Source organism: Thermobia domestica, chromosome 7 (genome assembly GCF_964235325.1).
Source record: "Thermobia domestica chromosome 7, izTheDome1.hap1.1, whole genome shotgun sequence".
NCBI classification, from domain to species: domain Eukaryota; kingdom Metazoa; phylum Arthropoda; class Insecta; order Zygentoma; family Lepismatidae; genus Thermobia; species Thermobia domestica.
In genome coordinates, this window is record NC_137460.1 from 142,989,244 (window position 1) to 143,011,066 (window position 21,823).

Here is a 21,823-nt window from a genome sequence, read left to right on the forward strand (position 1 = left end):
TCCGGATAATGGATTTTTCTCAGTGTACCCGTTAGGCTAAGGGAGATGGGATATGGAATAGAATCTATACGATTAATTTTCTAATCCCTAAAATTTTGTTCAAAATCAGGACAGAACTTAGGGCGATATCAATACTGAACTACGAATACTTTATTTATACAACACAGTGTTTAGTAGCAAAATTACATCATTAGGAACTGAATTTAATAGGCAAATATTTTAAGGCGAACTAATTTATTATTGAGCATTAGAACACACTTTAAGTAACTAAATGATAAGTAACATAATTATCGTTATCATGAATATATGAATGTCATATGATATATACCCTAGCTATTACTAGGACATAGTATTCACACTAGGGTACAATATTAACTGTAAATGTTCTATACTTGGTAACTTTTAGCAATTTTTACTCATGTCTTTGGTAATTTGTTTATAAAAGCAGCAGACACGTTTTCTAACACTCTGGTACGTAAACCAACACATTAGTCGCATTATACAATCACATGTCATCTATAGGCCTTAGAGCAAATTTGATTTTTTTTTTTTTTTTTTTTTTAGTTTTGGAGCACTTTATGGACACGAATGGTTTCTTCTTTCCGTTATCTTTCTGATCTCCAGCCTGGCCTCTCTTCTGCTGGCGCTGAAATAGAAGCAGATGTAAGATAAGCATCATTTTCATTACTATATCATAAGTGTATTTAACAATGTTGAAAATTACAGCTAATATGGTAAATAAAAGTGGTGGTAAGCTATCTGAAACAAAAAATACAGTCCTAGTTTTAAAATTATAATCAAAACAGTGTAGAGGAAGAATTGTAATAAAACAAGTAACTCTGGCAATAATTTAAGAAATTTGAACGGAAGACTCCACGTCAGACCCCATATGCGAAGACAATTCTTACTAATAGACCTAGCTTTATACAGTTACTCGTGGATGTGGTTATCATCAAAGGCCTATTATGATAATAAGAGAAATAATAACAACAACAACGAATTTTCGTAGATACTTACTCATACGAATAGGAAGGAAGTAATGTAACAGCGTTTGTGAACATCAATTGATTTGTTTAATTCGTAAGAGTTTGTACGAACAAATATTGTAGGAATTTTGAATTAATGTAACCGCAGCCTAAATCACTGGCAGAGGACTGATCAAAATGGTAATTTAATCTATTATACTGCGTAATAGGTTACCATCTGTCCACCTTACGACCGGGCAATCGTAATCAAAGTCGGTCATAAATCGATGACTAACTGCATTGAGCTGTTGCTGTACAAATGTCCGAGAGGTAGCTTATACATTATTTTCACGTATACAATTAATATAAAATAGTTCTCTACCCTATCTGTATTCAGGCACTGTTGCCAATGCTATGTCGAAATTCAAATTCTTAATGAAAGAATTGTGTTGACTTACACTTTCATACCTTACGTTACATTGTATTGCTTTATTAACCTCAAAGTTTGGACTTCCTGGAAATCTAATCCAAAAGACAGTGACTGTCCACAGATGCCCGCAGGTTATACAGTGTTTCACAAGGAGTTTTCTTATTTTACGAATGAAATTACATAAACTTAACACCATACAAGATACTTCTCTTGGATATATACAAAATAAAATTACAGTTGTCAACACTGTATCAAAATTTAAAATAATGCTGTTAAGTGATTGCATACCGCTCGATTGAAAGTGATCAAAAAGATAATCAATTAGGGACAGATCGAAAAGCTTCAAGAATGAGAAAGATTCTCCCTAGGATGGGTTCGAATCGAAGTTTAACGTCCTAACTCCACGTAAGACAAATCTACACACAGTCTGCCCGTCTTCTTTTCTCCAAGGATAATGGCTACAATCTCAGTATCTAAACTCCACTTTTTCTAAACGTAAGAGACGAACTCGAGAAATCTACTTTCGCCAGTTTGTTCGCTTCTATCAACTATTCGTGGACATAGATTTACCACATCATCATTAATGATCGAAATTATGTCTTTAACTCTCTCTCTCTCTCTCTCTCTCTCTCTCTCTCTCTCTATATATATATATATATATATATATATATATATATATATATATATATATATATATATATATATATATGTCTCGACAAGTAAGCGGTATCCCCAATCAAGTTACAACTGCATATGTGCAGTATGATTTCAGAAATGAATCCACCACGAAATTCTTGAAAACAACATTTAATGATTTAATGAAAACCTAGTGTCTTCAGACTATTACTGTTTCCGATAACTATCCAATAATATAATCTGCAAAACGTTTCTTCATTAACAACACAACATGGAAAGGTTCGACGAATTGTCAAAATCTGGTGATTACCGTCTGTAGACATTGAGTTACTAATACAATATTGCAATAAGTAGTGGACAATGAAGGTGAATATATATATATAACTCAGATAGTAGTAATGCTGTTAGAAGGTGAATAATTAATATTGAACCTCTTTTTACTGAGTTAAATAGAAACATTATGTATTGAATAGGGATGTACGTGCATCCCAATACTAAAAGCAATTTTTAACGAAATTAGCAAATTAGCCAATCCTGTTAAATATAAAACAATAATAATTTTCATTGAATCTCATATATATAAACCATTGTATAATATATCGTAAAATATTTATAGAATACCTTTTTATTTAGGTAAATAGAAATAATATTTCCGACTTTTAAAGAGAATGACACCAACGTATACTATAAATCCAAATACAAACGAGTACTGATATCTAGATCTACTTGATAAGAACTCCTTAGGAAAAAAGATCCTTATTTTTACGAACAGTGCCACACAAAGTTATGTTTCTTTCTGAAGAAGTTGTTCAGCGAGATCAATTCTCATAAATATACATATCAGTCGCTATTCCGTAACCAAGTTTCAAACGATTCGTCAAATCCATTACTATTCTTTTCCCTTAATTCTTTTCAGTGTCGTTATTTTTCCGGTATACACCTATAAATTATGGCAGTATGCGTTAACGTTATCACCAGGATCCCAAATTTTTATTCTGTGTTTGTGTGAGTTTAATTTCACTTATACCCTGAAAGGACATTTGTTTCTTGCAGGGACTGACTTTTCATCCACTGTAAGATGTATACTGGGACTACAAAATACACGACACTGCTTGGCAAATAGATCTATAATTCTCTGAAAGCAGTGAGTTTATTTTCCTACCTTTTTTCTCTTGTGTTACAGTCGTCAAACCTGATATATTTTCATAATTAAAGAAATCTGTCTCCAGACATGTTAGCCGAAAAGTTGTTCTTTTGAATTCTTCATTCGTACTCAAAAAATATTTATTTGCTCTTTATTTGCATGTTCCAATGATAGTAAGAATTTTAGTATTATCCATAACTTTCCATACGATGTTGCAGGTGAGCATCAGCTGATATTTTACATTGTACCCATTATTGAGCTTTCTTGTTACTGTAAGTAAAAACACGAAATATAAAGTCGTTGGTGAAAAAAAAAGCTGGAAATAGCTAGCTGGAGCCTGGAGCTAGCTGGAGCCTAGCCTGAAGCAGATAGTTCTGCAGTTCTGGGGCACTACTGAAACTTGGACGATATTCTATTTTTTGGTGTTACACTTCTCCATGCCATAGAAAACTTATCAGAAATTCAGAACCACTTCCCACCGAACCTTTATCTCCAGAAACTGTATTACTTCCTCAGAAATATTTTAACATTATCCTCGAACTCTGAATCACTCTCAGGATCAACTTCAAATTTCTCGAATGACATACGCCTTATATTGTCTTCAGATAACCCTCCAGTGCTAGACATTTTCATCTACTTTGGTAAAATAAACCAGTATTAACGAAAATGTACTTGGGACTTTTTAAAGATTTTTTCGTTGTTTTTTTCCTGTTCACCCGTCAAAGGTGTACACCCTTTCTTGGGAAGGAGAGAAGGGTGAAAATTTTTCGAGGGAAGGAAAATCATGTATGGGCTATGAGTATTTTGGAATCATGCGGGTATCTATTTATTAATCTTTATTAAGCATCAATTGATTGTCAGTGATTTCCACATAGATTTATCTGCATTCCAGGATTATGATCTTTATTGAGCATCAATTTGGTTTTCATCTCTTCCAGATGGATCTGCATTCCAGGATCATCACTTGTTACATACAGGGTGTTAATGAAGTATACCGACAAACGGTAAGTGGTGATTCCTTACATCAAAATAAGAGAAAAAGTTCGTATGGACCTGTGGGCAAAAGTACATAGTTTGAAAGCTAGGGATGTCCAAAATCGCGAAAAAGCCAAATTTCAAGAGGCCTTATTTCGAATTCGAGAAACTATGGAGGATGGTCCTTATCAGCGTAAAGGAAGTTACGCATACGCAATCTAAACATGCATATTTCATTAATGTTCAATAGGTGTACAGAGTATTCCATGCAGGGTGAAATTTCCAGACATGCCATATATCGAATTTTGAGATAGCTCTGACTCTATGATTGGTTCAAAGTAGTCAAACGATAAGTCTTGATAGCAGTGAACACGGAATCCTTTGGCACGATGTCGGAAGTGTTAAGGATTTGAGCAGCAAGGTCTCTCGCACTGCGGAAAACGTATGCTGCAACGTTTTCTTTCACGTTTATAACTGAAGAAAACGTGAAATATACCGTGAAGAAATACATCGCATCAACACGTTTTCCGAACACAAAAGAACATGGAGCTGCCGATTCTTAACACTTCCAACTTCCCTCCGAAGCGTTGGATGTTCATTGTTGTCAAGGCTTACCTCCTGCCTACTTTGGAGCTTCTTGAAATCAGGGTTTATCTGAAAACTCTATTGAGAGCATATGTGAGAATTACACCCTGTAGTGAATGCCCTGTACACCTATTGAAAATTGATGAAACATGCACTTTTTAATTGTGTATGCGTGGTTTCTTTTACGCTGATAAGGACCACCATCCACAGTTTCTCGAATTCGAAATAGGGTCTGTTAAAATTTGGCTTTTTCGAGATTTTGGACAGCCCTAGCTCTGTAACTATGCACTTTTTTCCCATAGGTCCATATGAACATTTTTTCTTATTTCAATGTGAGGAATCAACTCTCAGAGTTTGTCGGTATAGGAGAAAAACAAAGGTGAGGAAGATGATATAGATGAATTAAATGACACATTAACAAGAACAAATATACTATTAAGTGTAGCCAATGGGAATGAATCGGGTTGGATGAGATGTATGAAGTGCAGTAGATGAGACAACACTGAGGAGCTGTTAAAGTAACAAATTAGGGTTATCTTCTATCTTGGGGCAACTCGAGACTAATGAGTGACAAGTGGAGGCCCTGGTTAGTATAGAAGGATATCACATGTGCAAAGATGGATAAACATGATGAGAATAATGAGATGGATGATATATGTCATATTAAAATTTGTGGGGGTCATTGGCAGGGAGAGTGTGACAGTACAGGGTCATAAAATGTTGGAGAGGAGTATATATATATATATATATATATATATATATATATATATATATATATATATATATCGGAGGAACGTCATGAGCAATATTAAGATGGATAGTGTCAAAAAATACGGGATTCTAGGAACTCATGCGTTTGGTGATGTATTTTGTGCGTAAAGACTCTATATGTGGTAGAATAGGAGGAAAGGTTATACGGTGGTACAGTGGAGCCATAGGGTAAGGCAGGAGAATACGAAATGCAAGGCGGATAGCGTGCCTTTCAATAATCTGGATTCGCTGATAGAAGGAGACTGGTGCTGATATCCACGCAGTGTGTCCATGGGTGAGAAAAGAGCGTAAGAAAACTTTGTACGTAGTAAGAATGGAATTAGAGTGCAATTCCCAAGACGTGCAAACTAACTTTCGGATAAGGTTGAGTCTGTGTGTACTTTGTAATTGAAGTTTCCGCTCGTGTGGTTTCCAGGTAAGTTCGCTGTCAAAGACTACGCCTAGATATGTAACCTGCTTCGAGGAAGGTATGGCAGTACCACCAATGGTGAGGTCGAGACGATTTGGGTTTTGTCTAACACGTGAGCGTCTTTGTGGATATTGAAAGACAGTTGCTTGTGTTTTGTGAGAATGGACAGTGAGTTTCGAATGTGTGCACCAGTCAAGAAATGTATTTATAACAGGTTGTAAAGTTTGATTGATATGCTGTACAGTAGTCCCAAGGCAAAGAAATGCCGTGTCATCAGCAAACTGAAAAACTTTTACGTTTGATAGCAAAGAAGGCATATCTGCTATGTAAAGAAGAAATAATAGAGGTGATAGAACGGAGCCCTGAGGTACAACAGAGTCTAGAAAGATTGGATATGATAGAACGCTATTGATAGTAATGTAGGCAAGCCGGGATGTAAGAAAGGATTGAATGAGCCTTATATAACACATCAGAAGGCGGAAGCGGTGAAGTTTATACAGAAGTCCAATATGCCATACCTTATCGAAAGCTTTTTCCAAGTAAAAGAGTAAGAGGCATGAGGGGCGAGATGAATTGTAATGATTGCTATTTAGTAGTGGTAAGCCGAAGAAGTTGGTCGTATAGGCTGATGGCAGGTCTGAAGCCGGCTTGGTGAACTGGTAATAGGTTATAGGTAGCGAGATGATGATGAAGGCGGTTTAGAAGATTTTTTCGAAGATTTTACTAAAGCAAGAAGTAAGTTGAACGATAGGACGAGAGAGCCTGAGGGGGTTTATTTGGCTTAGAAAACAATAGTATTTTAGAGACTTTCCATTGAGGAGGTTAAAAGCCGGTACGAAGAATGAAACTATAAATGGAAGCAAGTAAAATATGAAAGGAAGGAGGTGAAGCTTTGAAATGAAATCTTTAAGTTTTAAGTTCCACGGTTATGCCGGTTAGGCTAAAGGAGACGGTGATTATGAAAAATGAGTGAAATGGTGGAATGAAGAAAGTGGGGGAAAACGGGAGAACCCCGAGAAAACCCACGAGCGCGATGTTTGTCCACCACAAAGTCCACAAGGTGCGAGCTGGGATCGAACCAGGGACTCCAAGCACCGGAGGTGAACGCTTGACCACTGAGCCACCGCACCCCCAAGGTGAAGCTTTGATAAGGCGGTATGTGACTGTCGAAAGCCGGGTGCAGTATTTCGAGAAGAGTACAGTACAGCGACGATGTCAGAAGAGATGATTGGCTTAGTGAGAGGCAATGGTATGGTCGCAATGAGGACGTAGTTGCTGACGATTTGGATTTGTAAGGCGTTCAATATGTCGGTAAAATTGAGTGGCAAAATTATGATGAGGAGGCGTAAAGATATCCTGAAAATAGCGAAAACATAAGCTTTTTCAACATCCGTTTGAAGGGCGTGACCATGTTCGATAATTGGGTAGGTAGTACGAGCATTGGTGCCAGTAAGTTGATGAATTTTTGCCTATAGACGGAAGGTTTGGATGTTGCTGCAAGTCTGTTACACGTATTGGCCCAGTGTCGTCGTTTATAGGCCGCAAGATAATTTCGTACCATCCTGTTCCATCAACGTTGCTGACGCAGTGCTTCAGGATTTCGAGTATGCAAATATTCTCTGAACGCCTGTCGAAATGCAGTAATAATGGAATGATAGTGAGGTGGTACTGGAGGTTTATGGAAATGTATGCTTTCTAAAGGGATATTGGCTTGTGCTTCATGTGTAATGATATCTAAAAAATTATCAACTACGTGAAGAAGGTCGTCATTCGTGTTGGAAGGAAGAGCACTCCTTAGGGCATGCTCAATGTCGGATTGGTATGACTGCCAGTTAGCTCGCTCGTAATCATAATAATGAATGGGCTCTCGAGAAATTTTTGGTGGTGTCGCACAAGGAACATCGAGAAGAATCGGTGCATCCAACAGGAGGCAGATGCGTAAGTTTGATATAGTAAGACTAGAAGATGGTATGACGATATCTGGTGATATTTGGCTAATTGGGCGTGTTACAGAAGGAAGATCTAAGATTTCTGTCGCAATTGATTGATTAATAAAATCTGTAAAGCGTTGTTTTCCGCCTAACGATCTACTATGGAGATTGATATCAGCCATGATCAGATAGTGACGAAAGTTGTTATGTTCAGGGAGATGCATGTGAGGACGAAGCACGCGTGTGCGAATTAACAGATGGTTATAAGTACCAATGGCAATACCGCAATGTGCCCGAGCTATATGCAGTGGGTAGTCAAACGAGTCAAATTACATCCGGAGAGTTTGACTTGATGGAGTGGGGTAAGAAAGGTTTCACTTAGGTTTCATTCCAAAACCATGAACTTTTTCATTACGGAGGAATGCTCGAGCACAAACTTGTGGGTGTTGAATGAGCGGATGTTTAAAAATAAAAAGGTATATGCCATAACGTAACAGATCCAATCCATATTAGACAGAGGTTTCGAGTGATGAGAAATGGAAGTGGACTGTGTTTCCAGAATATGTGGCATGGAATTGGAGATTGAAAAGAAGTTTTCCAGCAGCAGTAACTTGTGATAAGATGTGAGTATGCAAGAAGGGATGAATATTTTGAAGAACAATTGTAGTGAAGTGAAGATCTTCCACAGTGAGAGGTGTAGGCAAAGAATTGTCCGGAAGTGTGGAGAAATCAATCGTACGAATAGAAACTGTAAGTTCTGGTTTTTCAGATTGTGGTGCTGGTCTGGCGCGGCACTTGTAACTATAGGTGGGATGATCACGTGAACAGTAAGGCAGCGAGGAGCTTGGTTGTGGTTGCTGCATGAAGATGTGGAATGTGGTCCGGAACAATAGCCACACTTCGGATTATTTGGACACTGAGATGTAGTGTGTTGGTTGTAAGTTTGGCATCGCTGACATCTGACGGGCAGAGGAGCGAGATGGTTCAACCTTATGGCTGCGACGATAGATGTAAGCACCATGCTGTAACAGATCATCAATCGTGTCCTTGGAATTTGTGAGGAGACGAATAATGTAGGTTGGTCTGTTATTGTTTTCAATGCGGAGGCACTTCTTTAAAAGAGTATTCCTTAAGACGTAATTCTGTTTCAATCTCTTCTTTGGTGTGTTCTCGAATTACAACTGAGAGCATTGGTGCTTGGCGTGGTGGAGGTTGAGTCTTTTTGGTACTACTAGACAGCGATTGGAGTTATGCATTTGGGCCGAATATCTCGTAGGAAGCTTTATTGTGCAAAGTAGTGCCAAACTGGGTATCAGGAGATTTATGATTGACCCGTTTTTGGTCTTGATAATTTCCTGGATATTCCCCCTTGGAAGGTATTTGACTATTTGAAAATAAATATGCTTTTCTGTTTTGAAACGGCTGTCAAACCCAGTAAGCAGAAAGTTTAATAACGGAGAACGGCCACTGGTGTGTCTAGTATCTGTACCAGAAGCAGCAGTAGCAGACGCGGTGTTTGTGCCAGGATGTGAAGTGGATGGATCGGCATCAGCAGGGTGGACAACGTCCATAGCACCTGTGTCCATAAGTAAGGCTTCAGCCCACGTAGATGGTGGTGATCGTGAACGGTTACTTTCATTATCAGAATGATGACGTGCACTTGGGTGCGAGGGCGTTTAGAGTAGGCAGGAATTGGCAGGAGTAAGAGCTGCAGAGTCTCCTCGTGGAGGTTTGAGACCACCCCCTTTGGCCGGTTGCGATTGCCTTAGGGGCATAGAAACCTTCACGCTCTTGTGTACAGTCGATCAGGTAGAGTTAATAGGTAGAAAGCACCCCGTTTCTATAGGTGCTTAGGTGGCTAAACACAGCAATAGAGAAAGCTAGCACCGTAGGCGTTGTCCTAGCTCAGTCCTGTCTATGTTGCGTCGATTCTTTCTTGCCGTGAAAGCAGGAAGCTCAAATAAATCAGGGGGGAGCAATTACAAAAGACAGCTGCTTTGATGTGTGGTACGTCACAGCTGATAAGATGATGATGAGATCATAAATAATATTACATCATTTTTATCTGATTGGTAGAGAAAAAATTATGTAATATTATTTATGATTTCAGTTGGAAAGTAGTCTGAAGAAGGAAGTGATATACTTCCGAAACTGTAACATTTCTAATTAATTTATAATAAAGATTATAGACAGTCTTGTAAGAAAGTTGTATTTAGTTTGTGTTTAAGATGGACACAAGGCCTTTTTATAACAATAATAATAATACGAATAATAATCTAAATGCATCAATATGGTATCCTTGTAATATGTAGGACAAATCTTGTCATATACATATTATGCTTATCTAATAAGAACTGAAATTTGTTCAAAAAGTTGAAATTTATTCAGAAATTAGTTCCGAAATTTTGTTTCACAAATCAGAATAAATATTTACTCTTATTATTCTTTCTCAATAGGATAATTTTATATTTTTCATATTACTACTGAAAATTAAAACTGGTTTGTCTGTTTGTGCATTGTTTTGTTTAATTAATGGAAATTTTTACTGATTTTTAAAGGAAAATAAAAATTGGTTGTGAGGGGATTGGTAGGTCCGCTCTAGATTGGGCTGCAATGTCATTGGTTACAAAACAAAAATAGGCAATATATTTTCACACACATACTAAAAACTTACCAAGCTTCGAGTGACAATCAACAGCTAGTATACATTAGGTAATGAAAAACTGAAATACAAACTATACAGAAAAAGGATCTACCTTGTTCCAATAGCAAGTTTTCATATTGTTCTATTAGTTTATCTAGTCTTGAGTTATTCTCTGCATTGGGCTCTACACTATAAGCTCTTGGATCAGGGACAAACTGAACTCCCTGATAACCTCCTCGCTGCTGGCAGAATATAATGAATTCTCGCCAGTATTTGTCATACTGAAGAACATTTGGGTTCCCAACGACGATCAGTAGCGATTTGGCTCGAGTAATGGCAACGTTAAACCTCTGTTAATAAAAACAACAGAACATTAATGCGAAGTCATTCTATAGTTTCGTTTATTAAAACTCAATTCGTAAATAACATTATTATTTCTTAATATTCATGTTCAAAGATAAGTACAATTAGAAGGCATTTCAGAACTTTAAAGGTAAAATCCTATACCTAATATAATAATAATGATTTTTGGGGATAATTTTCATTGGAAAAAAGAAATGGAAAAATAATCGACAAAATGACAAAAGAGATGCTATTTCCTAATTACGTTGACAATATTTTGGGTTCCAAAGGAATTATGTAGAAAAAGCTTTCCTTGACTTTTGTAGCTTTTATAAAAGTAATCTACAGTAAAGAATAATCCATGCATAAGTTCAGGGTAATAATTACTGATACAAAACAATTTAAGAATAATCTTGTATTGTTTTACAACTACCACGATAAGTGTGTATATAAATAGTTATTTTATTAATATCCAAAATGTTTACTTTGACCCTTAGCTCCTTTCTTAAAAGAAAATAATATATTGAATAGAATGCTATATATTCAGTATTAGGATGAAAGAGCATAAATCAGTAGTACTTATCAACATTTAGATCTATAAGTCGTTAAATATGACATAAGAGCGTTTCTATTTGCAGACAAAACGTTTTTGTAAATGCTATGCAAGTTCGACAACATTCGGATCTTCTGAATCCAAAACTGAATTATCTAAAAGGACTTCAGAATATGATAGAGCTCTTAATAAACTGACTTTTTTAGTGAGAATGTATTGTTAAAAGTTCCTGACACGAATGCAAGTTTTGCAGTTCATATTGATAGTAGTATGAGAAAACTTTCTCACGTACAGTTCAGTGATGAAGGAAAGTTACCAACATTGTTTATGATTTCTAAAACTATTTCTCATCCTCAGTGGAGTAAGATAATGTGTGAATTGGAACTTAAAGCTCTTTGTTTATCGCGTTAAAAGGAATAATATTTATGTAATCACTTTCCTTTGTACACAGACTCAAAAACCCTATCTTAGAAAACACATGCACCAGGGACATTAAAGGGCTTTACTGGAGAAATTGCACAGTTTAAAGTTAGGATTGTTTATATCCGAAGTAAATAGTAATGTAGATTCTTACACCCCTATTGGGGATTACTTAAAATTTTATATAAACGAGCTAAATACAGTATAAGTTGTAAACGATCATGAGGAAATGTAAATCCATTAATTTCTGGAAACTCCCTCTTTAATAAATATCTTATAAATTATCAGCGTAGTGATTCTAATGTAAAAGAGAATATTTTGAAACTAGAGAGTACGGATACTATAACTTCATATCTTTTTAGAGAACAAACTTTATTGAATACAACAGAAATTAAGATTGGTGATGCTTTTAGAGTTCTAATACCTAGGATATTATTTTCTTTCATTAGGATATTTCTATGCTCGAGTAAGCAACAGAGGACACATGGGATACAGTGCAACATCTGTTACGATTGCTAGTATTTTACTTGACTCCGTATGTTTTCAGACATTAGATTATTTTAAATTCTATTATACCTGTCCAAAATTTAAAGTTAATAATAAAAAACTATGGTAATGTATTAAACTCCTGAAGTGCAAAGGCTAAATAACACCTGGAATATTGACAAAGCTGTCAAGCTGCCAGATAGTAAAGCGTTTAAGTATATTCCTGTAGTAACAGATGTTTATAGCAGACTTTCTTCAAACTTGGATACGTTTATCTTCAGTAATAATCTGTGATAAACTTCAAGAATTGTTTCTAATATATGGATATCTATGAAAATTTCTACATTGCTGCGCATCTTTGTCAATGGTTATTTTCAGTTTCAGTACAGCCCCTTAGATTAAAGCTGTAAAAGTATCTCCTTACGAACCGTCATCTAATTTATCGGAAAGAAAAATTTAGTATATCAAAGGAATAATTCAGTGTTATATTGACAAAAAACAGAAAAATTGGCACTTCTATCATTTAAAATAGCATTTCTAACACTTACATTAAGTATTTTCTAAAATGAGTCTCTCTCTCTCTCTCTCTCTCTCTCTCTCTCTCTCTCTCTATATATATATATATATATATATATATATATATATATATATATATAACGTGTCTGATGAAGGAGACGATACGTTGTCAAAAATATTACAAAAGTGTTTAAATAAATTTAGTGCTTTGGTGATTATATATTTCATTAATATATGTTAAGAGGTGAATACGATCACAACTGTATCTACACTCTTCATTTACCTTTGGGTTGTGTAGGAATCCTAGATGAAACTTGCGGTCAAACTCCATGTATTTGGGAGTGGATCGAACAGTAGAGATAATGATTACTCTTTTTTCTCGGCCTTGGAATTCCTCGACTGAACCAACTTCCACTGAATTCCACTTCGAATCAGAATTACCTTTCATCTTCAAAGCTTTTCGGAATTTCTGTACCTACAAGAGTTTAAATTCCATTAGTACTATAAGTTATTAAGTATGAATAGGGAAGTATACTTAAAACTAAATTACGTTTGCATTAACTATCTCCTTTCAGAAGCAATTCATCGAGCTTTCTTTATTGGCAGAATCATAAAATTGAAAAAAAAATCCGGTAACTTAACGGATGGACCAAGATAATCTTTGAAAGTTCATGTGACTTTTACTTTCGGGCGTCGACAAGAGCAAAGACGAAGTGTTTGGAAGAAAATCGAATCGAAACATATCAACGGAACCGCACATTTAGTGACTCCTACTGTACCTCTGGAAAAGTGATATTTGGATATCATGTGGTTGTTCTTTGATACGTTCGTCCTATAAGAGGAAGCCAGACCGTTCATTACATCGATACCAATTTTTTTTTAGATCTTTATGGAATTCCATATCTGGGATCTTATTATGTACGAGGTGGCATCAAAAAATACGAAACTAGTTCTGTAACACGTCTACACATGACAGCGCAAGTCTGCACGCATAGGCACAGAGAGTTCCGATCTTCATAAGTCAGTGAGCTAAGAGACATTCTTCTAAGTATACCGGGAACTGTGCTATTGGTGCTATTCTGACCATGTGCGTTACTACGTCTGCGATTTCATATTGGACAGCAAGTATGAATAAGAGAGAACGTGAAATTCTGTATGAAACCGAACAAATTCACCACAGAGACGCTTGACATTATTCGGCAAGTGTACGGTGACGCTGCAATGAATCGTTCGACGTGTTTTGAAAGGCACGCGCGCTTCAAGAGCGGAAGAACATCACTGGAAGACGACGAGAGATTAGAACGACCTTCAACGAGTATAACACCGGAAAATGTTGAAAACTTTTCGAAAAAAAATCGAAAACTTTTGCATGAGGATCATCGGTGAACAATCCACAACATTGCTGTAATTGTTGGTGTGTCATACGAATAGTGCAGGAATTCTCATGTGTAACTTGAACATGCACTATATTGCTGCCAAGTTCGTCTCCATTCTGCTGATCCAGGAGCAGAAAGAATACCGCGTCGAAGTCTACCAAGAACTCCGTCAACGTGCTTGGATGACCCGTTCTTCATATCTATCGAAGATCATTATCGGTGAGAAAACTTGGGTGTACAAGTAACCCTAAGATAAAGAAACATTCTTCATAGAGGAAAAACCCATCATCTCCAAGACCGAAAAAGGCGACTGAGGTCCGCAGTTCGGCCAAATGCATGCTCATCGCCTTTTTCGATATTCACAGCATTGTGCATCAAGAAATTTTTCTCCAAGGTCAATAGCAAGTTCTACTGTTAGGGTTTAAGGCGTCTGAGGGAGTACATTCGGCGAAAGCGATCGACTGTGTGGCGTGCGAAAAACTGGCTGCTGCATGACGACAATGCACCCTGTCATCTTACTCTCCTGACACGTGGATTTCTCACCAGAAACAAGATGATCGCACTTTCGCACACACCCTACTCGCCAGATTTGGCTCATGCGAACCATCTTCGCGAAGCTGAAAATCCAACTCAAAGATCGCCATTTGCACACCATTGTGAAGATCCAACTTGAGTTGGAGAAGGTGTTTGACACTCTTCGAATATAATACTTTTAGAATACATTGCAGCAGTGGCAGAAACGCTGGGAACACTAGAGTGCTGTATAGGGGGGCGCAGTTGCTCAGTGGTAGAGCGTTCACCTCTGGTGCTTGGGGTCCCGGGTTCGATCCCAGCCCCCGCCAAGTGGACTTTGTGGTGGACAAACACCGTGCTCGTGGGTTTTCTCGGGGCTCTCCCGTCTCCTCCCACTTTCTTCATTCCACCATTTCACTCATCTCTCATTATCACCGTCTCCTTTAGCCTAACCGGCATAACTGTGGGACGTTAAACTTAAAGATTTCATTTTTTTTAGAGTGCTGTATAAGATGACTATTTTGAAGGTGATAGTGTGTAAACGTAGGTAAAGTACTTTGTCGGAACGTCTAGAAACTTTTTAATAACACCTCGTATGTCATTTCTCTTCCAAAATTATTCTACAAAGAGTAGTTAATAGGTGGGGTGAGTTTTGTTCAGACGATATCTTTTAAAAAAAGCACTAGCAGATATGTTTATCTTTCATGTATAAAATACTTCATTATCAAGCCTGCAATATTCAGTAATTTATTTTTCTACAAAAAGTTTAGGGCTTCGCCTTTATACACAAGGAAAAAATGTATAAGAACAGAGTAGTTGGGCAGACCGGAGCAGCCTCCTCTCTCATCGATAGCACGCAAAATTGTTACCTATACACGCAATGATGTAAGAGAAGTGATTGAAACGACTGACTTACGTGTTGGTTGGTCAAAAAACACCATTCTTTTCGAAGATCGGGTGCAGTTAGCATTTTGTTAAATTGTGAGAAATCAGTTCATGTCAAAGATAAACAGCAGCGAAACTTCCCATAATTCATCTCTGTATGCATTAATTACCTGTTTGATCTTGTGTTAATTGGACTTTTAACCACACTCGCTAAGAAGTTCACATTTGTTTAGTGAAATAGTCGTAGTTGGATGAAACAGGTTTGCAAATCATCTGTCAAAATCAGGTAGACCCCACGTATTTTGTAAAACATTTAAACGTAATGTTTTGCTTATTTTGAATGACATGTAAGGAGAAAATAATTAATTCACTGTCGATTAGAAATCTTATTTATTTATTTATTTATTTTTTTTTTTTTGGTGATTAATTTTTGTACTATTAAAGAAACACAATTCTTTTAAGTGTGGGCTTTGTAAATATTTTTCTGTTGTTGGCCTAGAAACAAATTGCTTGATCTTTGAGAAACATTCTGTTTTCTGTTGCCGTACATCTGAATCCCACTTGTTCCATATATTTGTGTTAAAAGTTGAAAAATATACAAGCTGGACCATTTATCGTTATACACTCTTGTATTTTTTAACGTAATAGATACATAAACTTCTTACCATGCAAATATCGACAGAGACACGTTGTTTGACATACTTTTCAATACCATTAAATTAACAGCATTGCCAACTCAACATACAATTGTATTTTCTTTTTCAAATAGCACTGCGTCAGGTCATTACATATTTCAAGTCTTTAATTAAAAGAAAACCTTAAAATTCCACAAATATTATACAACCCTGCAAACTAAGCATGCCACAGTATCACAAACATCAAAAAACAACAAAATTTTGGATGCTTCTATAACGAGTAATTATACAAGTAACATAGACAGACCAACTCACATCCAAAGTACCTTAGTGTCGAATACTACGGTCATCATATGACATAATTCGAACAAGTAGAAACAAAATTATAAGGAATTCATAATTTGACTTTCTTCAAAGTATTTTTATTTTGCACAAAATATGTTTAGATAAGTATCACACCCAATTAAGCAGATGGTTTTCAATAGATGGAAAGATCATAATACCATTTACAGCATTTACAGCCTTTAAAACGGAGAGGCTTAATCTAAAGAATTTAGAGGAGAGCAGGTTGAGAGGGGAAAACCAGATTAAGGTCGAATAGATTTTCGGTTTCAGAAGTTTGGAGCGCACTAGTGATCAGGATATGTCGGTTCAAATTAGGAATAGCATTAGAATTTCAACAAAAGAAAACTTGAGGCATGTGGAAGTATATAGGAACAAACCATGGAGAAGATAAAACAGATAGAACTACGTTGGCTACAAAAGCCGAATAATATAGCTACACAAAATTTCGTTGACATCAGACGGGAAATTTCTAAAACATTTAGAAAAAAGAAACGCCAATTTTTGGAAACTAAAATTAATAATCTTGAAGATAATAGTAAAAACAAAAACATTCGAGACATGTATAAGGGCATCAACGAATTTAAGAAAGGCTATGAACCTCGCACTCATAAATTAAAGAAAGCCGACGGAACAGTTGTCATTCACACAGATAGCATCTTCAATGCAAAGAAAGATTTCTTTGACGATTTACTTAACACGTATCCAAAAACTAATGTGCGTGGAGAAAAAGAGATACACACTGCAGAACCGTATATTCCAAAACCCAACCGAATAGAAGTAGATATCGCTATAAAAAACTTAAAGAAACACAAATCTCCGGGTGTAGACGAAATCCCGACTGAGTTAATTTCAGCTGGAGAGAAAATTGTGGAAGAAGATACACAAACATTTTCCTTTTCTGGAATAAGAAGAAATTGCCACAAGAGTGGAAAGAATTAATCATTGTTCCAATTCACAAGGAAGGTAACAAAACTGATTGTAATAATTATCATAGCATTTCTCTTCTGTCAACATCCTATAAAATCCTTTCAAACATTCTATTAGCAGGATTGACCTTAGACGCTCACGAAATTATTGGAAATTATCAGTGTGGATTTAGGCAAACCCTCGAAAAGAAATGCGAATATAATACCCCAGTATATCAACTATTTATTGATTTTAAAAAGACCTACGACTCGGTTAGGAGGGAAACATTTTACAACACTTACAGAATTTGGAATACCGAGAAAGCTAGTTAGACTAATTAAAGTGTGTTTAAATGAGTCTCAAAATAAAGTCCGAGTTGGAAAATACTTGTCCACAAGCTTTCAGGTCGAGAATGACCTGAAAGATGGAGATGCGATTTTGCCCTTATTATTATTATTCAACTATAAGGAAAATCAAAGATATCAACAGGGTCTAGAGCTAAATGGTATTCAGCAGGTTATGGCATACGTTGATAATGTAAATCTGATAGGGAATGATAGAAGAACAATAGAAAGAAATACAGAGGCCTTATTAAACGCTTGCAGGAGCATGGGGTAAGAATTAACTACGGAGAAAACAAAATACATGAAAATTCGCCAGGATGCGTAAAAATATCAAATACTACTTTCGACAAAGTGGATACTTTCAAACATCTAGGATCAATATTAACAGACCAAAATCATATCCATAAAGAAACTAAATATATTCAGTTCAAAATCTTTTGTTGACGCGAATTCTATCGAAAAACTTGAAACTTAAAATAACAGATAGAACTACGTTGGCTACAAATATAATATAACTGTTGTTCTGCATAGTTGTGAAACATGGTCGCCTACTGTGAGGGAAGGACGCAGACTGAAAGCTTTTGTGAACAAAATCCCGAGACGAATATTCAGACCGAAGAGGAACGGAAATGGGGAATGGCGGAAACTTCATAACGAGGAACTACATAATTTATACCGATTACGAAACATTGTTAGGGTTATCAAATCTAGGAGTCTTAGGTGGTGAGATCATGCAGCCAGAATAAAAGAAGATAGGGATACTTTCGAAGTTTTGACTGAAATGCAATCGGAAAACGTTCATTTGGAAGACCTAGACACAGACGGGAAGATAATAATAAGATGCATCTCGCAGAAATCGGAGTATAAAATAGAAACTGGATCCAGTTGGCCAAGGAGAGAAGTCAGTGGAGAACTTTTGTGAACGCGGCATTGAACCTCCAGGTTCCATAGGCCATAGAGTTAGTTAGTTATTCAAGAAAAGGAGATACCAATTAAGTTCAGGAACATGATGAACATGAAAATTTCTGCCTATATCCACATGAATTGAAAAGAAGGTTGGATTCAATGTTGTTATTGCAAAAAATGAGTCCATGGGCCATATCAAAGAGCCGATGAGACTGATTTTGTCTCCTTCTCTGACTACTGTACTTAAAATTGTTCAATTTGAGATTTTTTCATTTGGTCTTTATATTTATTTCTTTATTCAAAAAATTTAGGCTTCAAGTTATCTATAGTTATCTATTTGTTTCGTAGTGCTCATGTTGAAGGCATTATATATATGTAACTATCTGATAAATCTTCTTTATATGAACTAAAAGAACAATTTTTGATGTTTGATTAACATAAATAATGACTAACTCTCTAATATCCATGTATTAATTTTAAAAATAACCAATTCATGAAGTTAAAATCTATCAAATACGTCGCACCTATAAAACAAAATTTGTATAGGATAGTTAATGTCAAGCTGTTGTTATCGAAATAATTGTATTTGAATATAGATCAAACATTTTTATTTATCCTCCCAGATTTATCAAAGTGGTGTAGCACGAAGAAAGAAATAAAGAAAATTAATTTTCTTGTGGGACCCACCTGGCGACGGTATGGCGTAACAATTCCAATGTCTTCTCCTTTTAGAGATTGGCCTTGAAATTTACTGCTGAGAATTTTACCTATATAGTCTATAACTTTATCTATCTCAGCAATGTTGAAGAAACTGAAACAGAATAGACAAATTTGTAATAAAATTTTCTCTGCGGAAAACAAACGGTATAAGCTTTTTTTTTTTGTTTAAAATTTTCTTTTACATTTAAGTAACCAAGAAAATTAGGGATATAATGATATATTAAAGTCACAATTTAAAATAGATTACTGGACTCGATTTTCGTTATATACTCATACATGAGTTGAAAAGAAAATAGGGTCTATACTTATGTTGGAGGAACAAATTTTAATCAAACTTTCAATTTTTTGCAGAATAAAGTGTTTCTTAAAAGCTTTGATTTGTTTTTTTACATTGTCTACTTGAATGTAATGTTCACTTTTGTTAATTTTAAAATATAATACCACCTGTTTCATTTTTATAAATATATTTGCTGCGGATACACTTGACCCTTCCCCTTGGTACTGGGTGCAACCTATCTTTGTTTCCGTCAAAATTTCTTAATATTCCACAATTTTTATATATATATAGTATGGCGCTAAATACGTTGTACAAAAGCAGAGGGGTCATTCCTGAGAGCAAAACAAACAAAAAACGTTCTAATAAACATAGGGCGAAAATCGCGTCGTTTACGTGTTATAAGCTACCGAAAGCATGGGAAAACAAACTTTAGAGTTAAATATTGCAGACACTACTGAGCGTAAACGTGATGCGGCATGATATCATCAAAGGATCCTAACCTGCTCTATCCAAATTTGCAGTTTCCAGATTTGTGCAATGGCGGCGCGAGGGATTCCCAAACGACGTTAGGGGTTCCCGGACATTTTATGACCTAAACTGAGTTGACAAGAGTATGTAAAAGACGTCTCACTACCTGGAGATAATACCACGTGGCAGGTCAATACACATATACGCAGATAAAAGATGGCGGATAAGAAAATGATCACTTGCGTGGTTGCATACCTCCAAGGCCGGCGCTAGCAATTTTGCCGCCCTGGGCGGTGCTTTCACATGCCGCCCCTTTAATCCGTAAACCTTATTTTGACAGATGACATTCAAGTGTCATTTAAAAGCATGTATAAAATGGAAAAGTAAAAGTAAACAAAGAAAATGAACTACCTTTCTGGAATGCTAACGTAATATTTAAACGACTCTATGTTGACACAATATTCAGTATGCTCGATTTCGCTGTATATCTGTAATATACAGCAGCGCATACAGAAAATAAAATTTAAAAAATATACTTTAGTCATGACTAAGAATTTTAATTTTTTAGGCTTATTTTATATCAAAAGGCGTTTTCGGTAAAGTATGGAGCAAAAAGATAATTAGTAAATCAGATATTACGGTAAATCTAAGTGATTAGCCTAAGCCTTATAATGTACTAAAACACAATAGAGATACATAAATTTAACATGCCTTAATTGAAAGAAACTTTTCTTGCTTTGATATAAGCAAATTCCTTTATCACATTCGCGTAGTCCAAAGTTTTAGCCAATTTGTGTTCTATTGATATCATCGCTAGACCACTGAAGCGTGTTTCAGATATGGAAAAACGTAGATAGTTTTTAATAAGCTTAAGTTTCGAAAAACGTCTTTCTCCACTTGTCACTGTTACCAGTAAGGTTAACAAAATTCTAAATGCAACACTGACATTGGGAGCAAAGTTATGTTCATTAATTATTTTTAAAATCTCTTTTGGTGAACTTTTAGAAATAATTATAGCGGATAACACTTTCAGTTCGTCTTTCAAATCACGGGGGTTAATATCTTTCTATTCTACGTTTGTTAAAATGCTGGCAAGTATAGTACACTTTTCAGACAAAAGTTCAGGTGGCATATCTTTAAAATTACTTATATCGTAAAGTAAATCGAAATACTCGTCGTGATATTTAAGTTGTTCAAACCTTTCTCTTATAGCTAAGCGTTAGAACTTTGTAATAAAAATCGATCTTGTATCTTGTTTGTGGAGCTTCATCCTCTGCCTCGCACTGAAACTCTCTCTTCTTCTTTCGACTTCGAGCTTGCACTGTTTACATATCCGTGGATCATCCATATCTAATGCTGATGCCAACTCTGTCGCATCAACTAAGTAAGATTGAAACTTTGCATCATTTCTTCTCTCAAAGTACCCAGATATATTTTCAAGAAATCTTACTGCATCCAACACATGAGAATCAATGCTTCGAAGATTTTTGCTTACTATGTTTATGTGGAGTAAAAAGTCTTATCAGACAACGAGTGAGTAAAGGAAAGGAAAGTAACGCAGCTGGTATGCTATACACAGAGCATCGTGGGCGACCATTCATTCTGTTCTATTGTCATTACTTGTTTGAAGCACGGCATCAT

General features: G+C 36.0%; 1 protein-coding gene across 2 annotated transcripts in view; it reads right to left on the reverse strand.

Annotated features, from left to right (window-relative positions):
- Positions 1 to 217: 217 nt before the first annotated feature.
- LOC145690432 (putative helicase MOV-10) overlaps positions 218 to 21,823 on the reverse strand; it is a gene marked incomplete at its 5' end in the record, with an annotated part of 112,351 nt that continues 90,745 nt past the window's right edge. For both annotated transcript variants that reach the window (XM_081765306.1, XM_081765304.1), the window contains 4 exon segments: positions 218 to 646; positions 10,603 to 10,840; positions 13,091 to 13,282; positions 19,405 to 19,528. In XM_081765306.1, the coding sequence (XP_081621432.1) occupies positions 606 to 646; positions 10,603 to 10,840; positions 13,091 to 13,282; positions 19,405 to 19,528 (595 nt within the window).